We start from the raw sequence: 14,283 nt of genomic DNA, 5'->3' as shown, positions 1-14,283 counted from the left end.
ATTGCTTTTGTGCCCTTGAAGGGACGATTGAGAATCTAGTAGATGGAATTATTAAATTGCTGGATGTGAAATTATTGACTACCGATTACTTTATACGTGCTGGTGTTACATCCGTGGCCTAAAAAGCCACTTCTCTTGCTTAGCTCTGGCCATTTAAGGTTAGATAAGAGGACTGTAACGATATGTGTGCTTGTGTGTGTGTTTTAGCACCGAGTCTCTTAGTAAAATTATGCGATCACCTGTCAAAAACTGCATTTAATTGAATCAAAACTGCTAATTTTGCTAGTTCGAATGTTGAATTCATGGTCACGCTCATGAAGGGCATTTCCTTCTTTGTCCCTAGTGTTTGCACTGTATTTTCTTAACCATTTATTTAAGTGTGTTTCATTTATAATTATGTAGAACAGACCGATCGATGTATTCTGTGACTGCGTGCCAAAGCTAACGAAAAAAAAACGGCAAAAAAACGCCACGTGACTTGTTTATCACTCTACATTGCTATAGGTGTGTTGTCGTCCCCTATTTGATAGCACTACTATATTCAGCAGAGCTGTGACTGCGGTCACCCGCTAGACCGTAGAGGCCGAGCATATCGCAAATTTCTGTGCAGCGTACATAAGCGAACCTTCAGTAGCATTTTTGTTACATCGAAGATGTTTCATTTTATGTCTGGCTGTTTTTGCACTTTTTATTGTTTTATTTCTGTTGCTGTTGAGTCAGACGGTGCACTTGGTCTGTGTCTAGGTTGCGGAAAGGTAGTTTAGTTTGGGGCTTGCCGATGACATTAAAGACTGTCGTTGAAGGTAGCGCTTTGTGTGTCCAATGTACCTTCAGGTGTCATCGTTTTTTTTTGTGTTTAGATCATTGATATAGTAAAACAATAAGTCCATATCGAAACGATCATCAGACCAACCGACCGACCAGCCATCCATTCAACAAACAAACCATGGTATAAAATTCATGTGCTGTTCTCACTTCAATGTAATCTTTCATCTTTCAACTCAACTGTTTTTCCTAGTGGCTCTAGTGTTCAATTACCTGCGGTATTCAGCGGCGGTCACCATCGTGTGCACCAAATAAGCGTATCTCACCAGGAATAAATAAGCGCAATATCTATTCATTTTCAAACCGTTGCAAACGACAGAAACACGAGAACAAAACATATACCTTGTGCTCAGAATATTTGCAAGGCATGCTAACTGGTAATGGAGAGAAAGAGGTGATGTTCTAAAAATACATGTTTAGGAAGAAACAACACTGAAAACCTGACAATAAAATGAAGACAAAAGACGGTCAGTTTTTCTTGTCCCGTTGTTAATGCTGCTTGCAATATGCTTAAAAAAAATATTGCAGATTCCACGCGCTGTGGGACCTGGCTTAAACGAAGCTTTTGTTGGTGTTCACAAAGAGCGCTGTTTTTGTTTAACGACCATATATGCCAGTGTAGAGCACACGACCAGGTTTGACACACATTTTCATCGCATCGAAAATGCCTAGCTTGTGGCACTCGAACTTGTGGATCGCGCGCGTGACGACGAAATAGTGATGACATTGAAATGACGACGTTGATATGACGACGACGGCACGAAGGCAATGGGTTGACAGAAATGGAGTGACCACACTGGAATGGCGACGATGGAACGACAACAACGGCATGAAGACGATAGCAGAAGGAATATGGCATGACCACGCCGGAGTGCAAACGATAGAAAGACAGAGATTGAGTGGCCATGACGGCATGAAAACGGTGCATTGACGACGTTGGAATGACGTCGATGGAACGATGATGACGGTATGACGACAACTACATGACAATGTCATGACATTTCTTGAATGATGACGATAGTATGACGACGACGGCGTGACGAAAACGGTATGACGACAATGGGAAGGCGACGACTGTATAACGATGATGGCTTGACAATAAAGGCATGATGAGACTCGGATGACGAAGCTGGAATGACGATGTTGGAACGAAGGCAACGACATCACGACGGCGATATAACCGCGGACGCGCGACGTCGACTGTATGATGATGGCGCAATTAATAACCATGATGGCATGATGACATTGCAATGACTACGGCAGAATGACGACAATTGGATGACCAAGGCAGCATGGTATGACTGTATAACGACGACGCAATGACGACAATGGAATGACGAAGGCTTTATAACGAAGGCGGCATGACGACGATGGTATGACGACAATGGGATGAAGATTCTGAAATGACAGCGTGGCGGTGATACCATGACGACGACTGTAGGATGACGATGACGTGACGATGATGGCATGACAACGCTGGAATGACAATGGAATGACCCCAATGGCATCACGACGATGGTAAGACCATGAATGCATGGCGATGACTGTTCGACGACGACATCACAAAGACGGCAGGACAATGGTGGCATTATCAGGATGGAATGACGACAGCATGATTACGGTGACCTGATGACGATGGAATGACGATGACGGTGTGACGACGGCGGTGTGATGCTTTCGAAATGACAACGCAGGGACGGCGGGAGAACGAAGCTGCCTGGACGATGAGGAAGGCATCACAGCGAAGGAATGAAGGCGATGAAATTACGACGACTGAATGACAACGGCGACCTGACGATAACGGTGTGCCCCGGGTTTTTGTTTACCTTTTAACGGTGTGTTTATGTTTGACTTCAAGTCCATGATTACGTACATCACTTGCCACCCCGGGCCGCCTCAGTTAGCATTAAATCCAGTTCCGGTTACACTATGCCCGGAACCGAACAATTGTGCAAGACACACCGCTATAACCAGAAATATATTCCCCGAGATACCAACCGTCTCAGCAGCCATGCCAAACCCGGGAGGTTCGTCAAAGGAAGCTGCGCTTTAAAAAAAAAAAAAAAGTACTTTGAGTGCTCCTTATTCGGTGAGTGGAAAATGCTGCTTTTTATTTGTGAAAAATATTTCTCGTAAATTCCACCTTGTGATGAAAAGGAACCCTCCGCGCTGTACCGCCCCTGGGTCTCTTCAGCCCTTCGTTCAGTTGGTATATGCTGATCATATCGTACACCTCCACGGCACAGCGGCGAACTTTATGCCGAACTGACCCCGGAGAGAGCAGCTACAATATAAGCCAACTGACGGGGCCCAAGAAATAGACTAAACTGAAACTGCGTTCAGTATTTTTGACTGCCACCTCATTTATCACTTAGTGTGGAAATTTTCTAGCGGTAGTAGCTAACGTGTTATTCTACGACCATCCAGAAAAAAAGCAACATTACGCAGTTTTAGTTTAACGTATGTACGTACGTAATTCGCAAGGCCGTTGCGTCTCAAAAGTGCGCAAGCGTATAACGTAACCGCAACGTTTGGCCTTGCGTGTGTATAAGCACGCATCTCTTGCTTGCATGCGGGCTTTGCGGGCTCTTGTGGTGAGCTCTTGCGAGGTTCCGTTGTTGGCGAAAACGCCAGATGTTTTACACAATGGCGGGCGTCAAGATCAACGATGCTAGCGGTTGCTGTGTGTGCATGCATTTTTGAGTAGCGCTGCTTCATTGAGGAACCTATAAAATAAGTGGTAGCTCTGCTCCACGTTGTTCTGGCTGCAAATATGTTCCGAAATTGCTAGCAGTGGCATCACATTGCCGTCAACTTGAGATGGGGGATGACAGCCCGGGCAGCGGGCAAGCGCTGCGGCTTGTTGCTTCGCATGCTTCGGATGTTTCTTCGGAGGGTCACGACAGCCTCAGAAATTTACTTTTATTTTCTTTGAATTCTTATGACTCGCAGTGTGCCGATACGCTATGTTAAAAATGGCCAAGACTCAGCGTTTCGCGCGGGTGTCGCCTGTTGTTGTCACTTGGCGCTGAAGCTGAGACAGCCAGGAAAGCCGAAACGCTGGGGGCAGCACAGGATCACGGCGCCGGTGTTGTGTTGGCATCGACGCGTAGCGAGGTGACACCGGCAGAAACATTGACTCTGATTCGGTCTTCGTGGGATCGGCGTGTGCAATTCCCCCGCCAGATCAAAATTGAACAAGAGTACAAACAGCAGGGTCACCTGCTACAAGAAGTACTTGGTTTAGCGCGGGAATTTACCTATAAAGTTTTTTCGCTGCTTTTAACAGGTCATTGATCTCGTTTCAGGATAGCACCGACAACATTTCACCGTGAACGGTTCTTCTCAAAACCAAAACAAAATAAAATAAAACAAAAAAATTCCCTTTGGAGCGAGCGTACCCACACATTCAGAACACAATCTGCGAACCAGTGCAAATAAAACACTGTAAACATAAACACATTTACAGGGTATGCATAAAGCTAAATAGAAACATAAACAAACATACATGTACAGGGCGAAACACGGCAGACGAGAAAGCTACAACTTGACGTGAGCTGAAAGGGCTTCGTATTTTGTGGAGCTTCTATAACGCTGCTGGAGATGGCGTTGAGGAACACGCTGAATCAAGTGACAAAAAAAATTTTTTTTTTTTGACGTTGTCCCTATCGCGACGCACAGGGAGCGCGCAACTAAAACCTGCTGAAATCTTGTTAGACGAAAATTCTTTTTGCGTACTCGGGGCACTTGCGTATTCTGTACGCAGCAGCTGCGGGCGCTAAACTAAAATCTAAAATGGTATATTATTGCGTTGAAGCGTATGGTGGTAGCGCAAATCGTTTGCGTGACGTCACCGCGCTCGATAATTTTGCAGCTCCAGCATTTTCTTGACATTACAGCCAATACATTGTCATCACCAGCTTAATAAGTCCATTGCCATTTAAAACGGTGACCCATAGCTCTCTTATAACTCCTGTCCTGCAGTCAAAATCAAGTCAAGTTATGGAATTTAACGTCCCAATGCAGCAGAATGCAAACGCCACTGAGCCGTGGCAGGGGGTCCTTGACATGCAATAACAACTCCTACCACTTCTTATGATACCCTCCTGACTGCATTTCTCTCCCTTAGTGTAGGCGGAAGTCAAGGGCGGTTGTCATTCTCTTTACTCGTCACTCAACATATAAACGTGTAGGTCACCATGTTTCATATACCGCTAAGCGACCCCCTCCTCCTCATCCAAGACCAATCTAAGCATGTCGTAACGACGTGTGTTTTGTAAACGGGAGCCGTCGCTCGTAAAGAGGAAAAAAAGAGAGAGAGAGATTGCCGCTTAAAATGGGTATCTTGTCACCACTGGCATTCCCGGCATGCTGACCCCACGCTCAGAAAAAAAAAAGAAAACAATTAAAAAGATTAAGAAAAAAAAGTATGCCTCTGCCTTGGCTTCTCCCATCCCCATAGTGTAACAGGACACCGACTGCGTGTTCAACCCAAAATCAACCGAAACTAACGTTGTCCACGTGTTGCCTGTCAACATTACACATTTTCTGCTATGCAGTTCAATGTATGGCATTTTTAAGTGTCGTGAATTGAATCCGATGACGACCCCGGCCTGCGGATGAACAGGTCTGCTGTTCGAAAAGCAAGAAAAGCTGCTCGGCGCGCTTCATATAGTCGCAACCTAATATAAGCGCGGTGAAAGGTTTGTTACAGGTCATCAACGAAGAAAACACACATAAAGAGGGACGTAATTTGCTGTGAACATATTTTTTTTTATTCTGAATATCAAAAATACAAACGCCCGCAAGAATGCGCGGGAAATGTGTAGATTCCTTTTTATTTTCCTAGCCTGATTATTCACAATGGTGAATGTATATATATGTTTAGTAGACGTAGCATTACTTCTGTACTAGTCACATATGCAGCGATAAAACAATTGCCAACACTTTCGTTCGGGGACAGGAAGGACAGCTGATAACGTTGGAGCATATTCTTGTGGTCTGAACACGACTAGAAAAGAGTGACATGTACCTTCACTTCTCGCACATCCGCTCTTAGGGGTAAGTGCATTCTTAATAGCCATACAGGCTTTGTAAGACCGCAAAGATCTTTCCGAAAAGTGGGAGGTAACGCTATGAAGTCATCTGACTAATATTTCGCATGCCCTGATAAAAATGAAAGGGGCATGAATAGCATGGCTACCTTACGTCATCTACCCAAGGACGTAAACATTAAAGTCTGTGTTTTTCATTTCCGTGAACATTGATAATTAGAACGGCTGTCCGTCACGACTCTCAAGGGAGCATCATATTTTCGTCTGTGATGCAAAAGAGATCCCCGCTCCCATTTTTCCTTCACGACAAGACACACCTTGGCTCCTTCTCCGCCTCCATTTCTTGTACTACGACTGTTGCGTCATCTAAAAGGGCCATTGTTGACCTTTGTCGCTCATGATGTAATGCAGTTTGTAAAAACGATCCTAGAAATAAAACAGCAGTCCTGTTTTTCTTTCCATGTGGCGAAAATTGAGCCTAGTGCGAATGGTGGGAGCTCCTTCCTTTTGCACTTGAGCGTGCCACTTACACCGAGGCTGTGGCTGTCGCCTGCAGTGGTAGCGTCCCTTATTTTTTTCTTCATTCTCTCTCTCACATTATCTCCTAGCTAAAACGCGACATAAGAAAAATCTCACTGAGAACAAAAGCATTTCGATTCGCTTGCGTTCACCTTAGCTTCAGAGATTGAGCCCGAAAAGCGCACTCATTAAAACAACGCTATCGTAAAACCGAGGTAGCTTGAGTGAGCGGATGTATTTTTTTTCGCATTTTTCGTTGCGTAACATAAAACAATGGACCAAGGTGCAAATGATTCCACAAGCTTCCGAACCCTTCAAAGGCATACCCGCGAGCAGGCGAAGAATGATATCTTAAGAAATGACTGGATTACTTCTCGTAGCTTGCAATACCAGTATTCGTAGAGCTAAGCGAAAACATGTGGTGCCTACACAACGGTCGCGACGCGTCAGGTTGCGTTCCCTCGCGAACAAGGCCGGCGCTTTTTTTAGTTTGGTGAGAGTTTCGTCATACCATGAAAGTTAGTTGGTGAGACAGCCCAGCGGTCACATGAGCGCTCCTGCACGGAAAATCAACGTCAAAGTGTGGGCCATTCACTTCTTCCAACCGTAGTGCGCTCCTTTAAGGTCTCCAGGCCCGGGTCCCACTCCGGCTAAGGGCACGTTGGAGCCGACCAGCGCCTGTCCCAGATTGACGACAGGCCTGATGGTGTGGCTGACGGTTGCCACCGGCTGGTGGACGTAAGTGACCACGGGCCGGGTCACGTAGCTTACACGGATGAACGGCTGCCGCACGAAGGACACCGTAGTGGCCAGAGGCACAGCGAGCGCGGCTCCCGGCGCTCCCAGACCCAGGGGACCCGCTCCGAAGCCGTCGCCGAAGCCACCGCCTAGGCCCGGTCCACCCGCTCCGCCGAGGCCGCCGAAGCCGCCTAGTCCTCCCAAGTCCCCGGGGCCCAGGGCGCCTGGGCCAACGTCTCCGCAGCAGCCCAGTTTGACCGCGAAGCACAGTACGGTGACGCACAACACGCCGAGCTGTGAGGCCAACGATGGAATAGAGGCGTCCGCGTTTTCTCGATATTGAAATCATTTAACCGCACAAAATTAACGCTAAACGAATATTCAATGCGCTGACTTTTTTTACTTTTTTTTAAGTAAGTGTTTTTTATTTACAGTAAGCAGTATACAAATCTCACTGCAGGGGCAGGGGCTAAAGGCAATCAAGCCTGACAAAGGTCCCTGTCCCTCCGCAGTTCGTGGCAGCTCACACGCTTCGAGTTCAACAGAGTAAAAGAAAAAGGATTGCAGTACATCAGTTTCAGGAAAATGGAAAACTAGCTACTTGCAAGAGTACACCTAACAAATCACATAAACAAGAGAAAAATTTACATAACATCTCTAAATAATCATACAGAAGAGGTCGCGCGCACGCCATAATATATAGCTACACAAAATAAATTCAAGAAATTTGAAACTAAGAATGCATGAGGATACAATGAAATTACATTATACATGGAAACACTCAAAATACTAATTCTTGAATGATTTAAGCATTGGTCGAGGCATGAAAATTCACAGGTTAATGTTTATACTGTATACATGTGGTAATTAATAAGTTCTTTGCTTGTTTTTTAAATGCAGCACTACTATCCTTAAAGTTCAATCTATCTGCAAGGATATTCAAAACATGATGTGTCTGGTACGCAGCACTTTGTTTTCCGTAATAAGTTCTTACTTTAGGTGCTCGTATCCTTTGTTCTCGTAAACAGTAGTATGGTTTTTCGATGCGGCTTTGTTCATATAATTTATTTTGTTGAATTACTTGGAGCAATTTAAAATAGTATAACTGATCAACCCTGAGCATGGAATGTTTTATGAACAGTGGAGCAGTTGGCAGGTCTTGTAATTTTCCCCTGTACTTTTCGAAACAGCGCAATATTTTCTTCTGCATATTAACAAGTCTATGGTAATTTCTTTGCGATATTATTCCCCAGACTAATATCCCATAAGTTACCTTAGAATGAAAGAGTGCATAGTACATATTTAGTTTTAACCTTAATGGGATTAAGTGTACTGTTTTGTGAAAACAACCAACTATTCGCGCTAATGCGGTAATCAGGTGATTTACATGTGTATTCCAGTTTAATTCCTCCTGAAACCACACACCAAGAAATTTTTGTTCCCTAACGTGTGCAATACAATTTCCTTCAAATGTGACACGTATTTTACTTATAGGCTTGTTTATAGGTCGGAATATCATATAGGTTGTTTTTTTGGCATTTAAGCGTAGCTTATTTTGCCTTAACCATTCTGAAAGATGCCCTAAATAGTTATTTACACTGACTTCAAGTGATAATAAATTGTCTGATGAAAAGAAAACGTTTGTATCATCAGCGTACATAATAAGTTCAGGGGAATCAGGAATTTCTACAATATAATTTATATAAGCAAGGAACAATAGTGGCCCCAATATGGACCCTTGAGGGACTCCTTGGTTTAATTTTATCTTTTTAGACATTGTGTTATTAATTTGCACGAATTGATACTGATCTTCAAGGTAACTTGGTACTTAAAATAGTGATTTAGGCGCATTAAACTTACTACGAAACAGAGAGTAGCATTTCTGGCACCCTGAAGCGATATATCAATTGTGGATAGCTCAGTAAACCAAATACTGAAAGATTACTGGTTAATTTATAACTAAAATTTTTCGTGTTATTTCTTCCTTCCTTTCTTTGTACGGATGTACTCTCCATGGCCCGAAATAAAAAGGAAAAGTTGGTTAAGTCTTCTGTGGTGTGGAATGGTATTTGGGCTTTGTAGGGTTAAGATATTGAAAGTTCAATAACAAAAAATGAGGCAATGTCGCCCGAAGGGCGAATAAATTGACAACGATAGCAAGGTTCATTGATGCACTTCGACTTCTCGAACGCTGTTCAAAATATAGGATGATCATTTTTAAACTTTCCGGGAATTTTTAAAGATTTCCTGTAGCAGATGACATTATTCTTGTATTTGAGCTGGATTATTCGAAGAGGCTGGCATTACTAGCACGAAAAGTCGAAACACACATTCAAGTAATTAACACAAATTGAGTAATTAACATCATCATTAATTATGTTACGGCACATATTGCAATTTACTGATTGTAATCGGTGCGTTTGCAAGACGTATCCACTTGAATCTCCAGGATGATACTATTTCTAGATATTATTTCCCAAAGGGTGGGAAAATATGATTGGGCGTTCCAATTACTTTTGTGTTTCAACGCATAAAACAGCGTTTTGTTGAAAGGTAAGTGGAACAACAGCGCATTTTTACGGCAATTTTGATGGCCCAAATCTACAAACTGGTGTCTTTCTGCGAATTCACCCCAAGTGGTCACCCGTTGCAAACTCGCTGGCTACAATTTGTAAATTGCAATGTGTGCCGCAAAGTAACTGACTAAGAGGTTAATTAGGGAATTTTCGTTGATTAGTTGAATACATTTTTCGATTTCTCGAGCAAGTAATGTCCGCCTCTCTGAATAATGCAGTTCAAGGACTAGAATTACGTGATCTGCAACAGACAATTTTCAAAAGTTCCGGAAAACTTAAATATGATTGAGCACAGGACGCAAGGCAACTCCTGCTGGGTAGAAGGAACAGTGCCCTGGCAGCTACCAGGCGTCTCAGAATGCTGGCGTGACGAGCAGCGTCGCCAGTGGCGTTGCAGACGTAGCACCTTGGTGGTGCACGAGATGAGAACAACCGGAAACCGGCGGTGTGATTCAACGCCCAGTGAAATATTCGGTAATTTTAGCTTAACGTTTACTGCCCGTTTCGCTCAGAGCAGTACATACGCAGCAGCTCAGTAGGAACGTTAGTCTGTTTATAGTGCCATGCGCACGACGCGCATCAGCCGTCAACGGAAGACAGAATTAACGGTATGCCCTGGCTCCGCCACCGAGGCGATTCAGCGTATAGTGTTGGCGGTGCGTCGACTTCTCTTTCTTCCAGCAAACCGCATTCCGTATTTCTGAAGACCATAAACCTCGGCGCGCGAGCTGCGCATGCGCTATCGAGCGGGACAACATGAAAACGGCGGCGCCGACGGCGTTTTAGCGTCTCAGGCGTCCGTGCAATATCTGTCGCTATAGAAGCTGCACGGCCTGACCAGGACTGAGCGTCGTTGATCGCCCTGCTGCGCAAAAGAAGAGGAGATAATAAACATAAATAAAGAGCGCTGCGTTCGTGTCTTTCCAGTTTGTCGCGCGGTCTTTTTTAACAATGACCACTCGCCACCGAGCTCACCTTTGTATTTTACTAGATATAACAAAATTTACGATAATGGCAGAACGCAGGAAGTTAATTCTTAATGTGCACCGGAATCTAACTACGCGGGCATTTTCGTTTTACGCTTCCATCAGATGCGGCCACCGTGGCCGCATTTCGAGCTCTCGAGCTCAGCAGCACAGCGCCGAATGAGCTTAGCCAACGCGGTGGATCCCTTTGTGCCAGAGCAGTACGCCTAGGACCATATGTTTTCACCAACTCTGTACCTAAAAGGATGCAATGTGGAGGATGCAATGTGAAATGGTAGACCGTCCGCCTCGTATGCGGGAAGTACTAGGTTCCAATCCCGGTGCCACCGGAAACTGACTGTTTTTTTTCTTTTTTTTCTATGGGTATACATGTACTGGGACCTGGCGCTCGGTTGTTTAATGGGTTCTGATCTCGAAAGCGGGCCCTATAGCCAGGGTCTCTGGGCACCCGTTGCCGCCACCACAGCTTTGGTGAAATAGTCGAGCACCCGCTGCTGCTGCGGGAGGCAGGCGAGTGCTGCCGCCAGGTATGTACATACCACAGGCGCGTTTCCGGCCTGGCGCTCGGCAACTACGGCAGTTCCAAAAGCCTGGAAGGACAACCGCCTATTAGGAAGTTGGCGGCATGGGATCGCCAGACCCCTTTTTTGCCATAGGACATGATGAATACGCCGGCTCTCGTCCGATCCCCGAAGTCGGGTCAAGACCGGCTTCGCGGTCGCGCATGGCAAGGGTACACCATCTCGCGAATGTGTGAGGCCAGTAGCGACTGTAAGGGTGCTGCATGAAGGGTGTAAATGAGACTAGTAGAATGGCTGTGCAGGAACGCCTTCTTCAGCGAGCATGTTACGAAAATCGAAGACATGCTGTAGAGGGGGTTTCCTTAGTATTTTCATCATCTGGTGTTCTTTAGCATGCACCTACTGCATGGTACACGGACGTTTTTGCATTTCGCCCCCACCCAAATGCGACCGTCGCGGCCGGTATTTGATCCCGGGCCCTAGGGCTTAAGAGCGCGACGCCACCATTCAGACTGTGCACTGTGTTGACCCCATTCATTGCAGATAGGCCAGTTATCCTACAGAGCTGGCCTTGACCAACTCGTACTCTTTGCAGTATCGCCAAGTGTCGCCGGCTGCACGTACAGGAGGGCAGTTCATATTCAGTCCTCAAACGAGACCGTCGCTATGCGGGTGTGCCTCGCCATCGTTATGATAATGCTCTCATTCTTCAAAATCAAAACGCTGCATTTTCTTGTCTATAGCTCGAAGTACTGCCAGTGCATACATGGCGAAGGGGCTGTCGAGAGACAAACTGTCTACGTTGACTACCTTTGCACATGTCTTTTGTTTCATTTCTTTTATTTCTTTTCTTTGTTTCTATGTAGCGTGTAAGCGTGTTTAGTGCGTGCGTGCGCATGGATAAATGTTCGAGAGAGGTAGCATGCGCATACGGCACTGGTAGGTTTGCCTGCTTGAAGTTCTTGTAGATCAAATAGCCTATTTACATACGTGGTTGAAAATTAGCGCGTCAATTATCCCGCCTCCTACGTGGGAGACCCGTAATTTAGCTCAGGGTCCTTCCGAGCGGGTTTGTTTTTGTCTGCTGGTATATGACAGCTCTCCTTCTCTCGCGCTTGATCTGTATGATTGCTTTTTGTCATTTCAGGCCGCCGAGAGGTTCCCAATGTGCTCTAGACGCTTGCGTAGGCTGCGTGTGCGAGTGTCAGCTCACCTTTATCCGCCGCCCCATCTGTCCTTGCAGTATAATATTGCTGTGGCTGGCTGGTCTTTTCGCGCCTACCCCCCAACCGATCGACCTCGGCGGATCTCTCCCAACATCAACGAGAAAAGTTCGAGTCGCGTGAGCCAGCCGCAGAAAAAATACAACGTATACATGGTGGATGGAGCGACGCTCATTTCAATACAACACACGCACGCATATATCAACACAAGCGCTCAAAAGAAGACGGCATCTGATATGCGACAACATTCCTGCCGCCCTCGCAAGTACGCAGCCTGTTCTCATAAGGATAAGGCAACCTTTACCGAGCGATTTCCTGAGCAAGAACGGTCAGCACTGACCGTTCCTTATCGAGTACTATAGGCAGAGACTGCGCGCGTCTACGGCCGTCGGTTATAAGACTGGACCGAACTGCCACTCTTGAACGCGGTCCAAAATTTCACTTCAAGGTGTGTCCCGGCGGCACGATTGGCATGCTGCACGTTCGCAAAGTGGAAGGCGGGCGGCTCGACCCCAGAGCGCGCGCATGGCACGCATCAAGGCTGATCTGCGCGTTTCTTCTGGAATGCGTTCTCCGATCAGCGTAGACTATAGAGCGACCGGCGCTGTGGGTAGCTAATGGCGTGCTCTGTGAAGCAGAATAAATTAAAATGTTTGCCTATTTGTCTTTGCTTTTACTTATTTATTCTCGAGCGGGTCACGTACGATAGGATCGAATCCTGCTTCGTGGCACGGAAAATTATGTAAGGGACTAGGAGAAATAAGGAAATATGCTAACTAAACCGTCTGAAACCTTGGCAGGTTGCAGATTATATTTTTAGTATTCGTAGCGAGAGCCATCAAATTAAGAACGAACGCTACATTCTAATTTTATGCAAGACTACGCGAGAAAACAACGCCGTCAGTACACCTCCGCTGAGCACCGTGCATGGTCCTGCTGCTGTTAGTCCATGGAGGTCGCGATAACAAATTCAGGAGAGCAGCTGCTCTAAACGCCCGTGACTTACAGTCGGCCACATACTGTCGAATGCCCAGGACTAATGTAGCTGGCATCTTGCCTAGAATTCTTGTCTGGCGCATACACATGACGCTACGTTCGGAATCAAAGCAGTCCGACTGCACTTATTGTGCTTTCTTATTGTGCTCTTACTTCCGAAGGTTTAATTGCTGCCATTGTAGTTGACGCGCTTTGGCGAAACGGCGCTTGGCGTTCTATAAATCGTGGAACCACGTACCTGTGTGCCGGAAGAAATGTACCAGTAACGCTCTTTTCTTCCGGCAACAAGTAATGGTGTCCGCCCGTAACCGCTTCGCTCTAGAGCACTCCAGCGAACGGTTGCAGTACGGGGTATCCCGAAGGCGCACGACGAGGCCCAACGAGCCATAATGCGCGGTCCTCAAAGACGGTCACCTCCGAGAGCAGCGCAAGCGATCGCGAGGAAGACACACAGGGAGCACGAAGAACACACACAGGGCCGCCTCGGCGGCAGCGTACTCACAGTGTTCCTCATAGTGTTCTGAAGGAAGCGTCGAGTGGAGGTTTCTCGTAGCGCACTTGGCATTTATAGTGTGCCTGTGCGGTGGGCGGCCACTGTGGCGCCGACCCCTGAAGCCGGTGGCACGCACGCAGGGGCGCTCGGGGAAAGTTCGAACGCCACTTTGCCAAGGTCCATGCGACCCGTCTTTTTCCCGGTGGCTTTATCGTTCCGCTCGCGGAAGTCGGGCACGACCGCCGACCGAGTACATCCAGCCCCGAGTTATAGTCGACGCCGGTACGAATCCGTGTCGCGGATGGCCGCCCACAGATCGGGCGACTAGCGGCTCACAGATGCCCTTCAATGT

At 46.4% G+C, this 14,283-nt stretch overlaps 1 protein-coding gene across 1 annotated transcript; it reads right to left on the bottom strand.

Annotated features, from left to right (window-relative positions):
* Positions 1-5,574: 5,574 nt before the first annotated feature.
* On the bottom strand, positions 5,575-14,057 carry LOC126546243 (uncharacterized). The gene is made up of 2 exons (XM_050194398.2): positions 13,941-14,057; positions 5,575-7,430 (listed from the first exon to the last, which is right to left on the bottom strand). Exons 1-2 carry the CDS (start codon positions 14,001-14,003, stop codon positions 6,990-6,992), a joined length of 504 nt encoding a protein of 167 aa, XP_050050355.1. The 5' UTR covers positions 14,004-14,057; the 3' UTR covers positions 5,575-6,989.
* Positions 14,058-14,283: the final 226 nt, after the last annotated feature.

Source organism: Dermacentor andersoni, chromosome 1 (assembly GCF_023375885.2).
Source record: "Dermacentor andersoni chromosome 1, qqDerAnde1_hic_scaffold, whole genome shotgun sequence".
Classification (NCBI taxonomy): domain Eukaryota; kingdom Metazoa; phylum Arthropoda; class Arachnida; order Ixodida; family Ixodidae; genus Dermacentor; species Dermacentor andersoni.
This window is presented reverse-complemented; position numbering and strand designations above follow the sequence as displayed.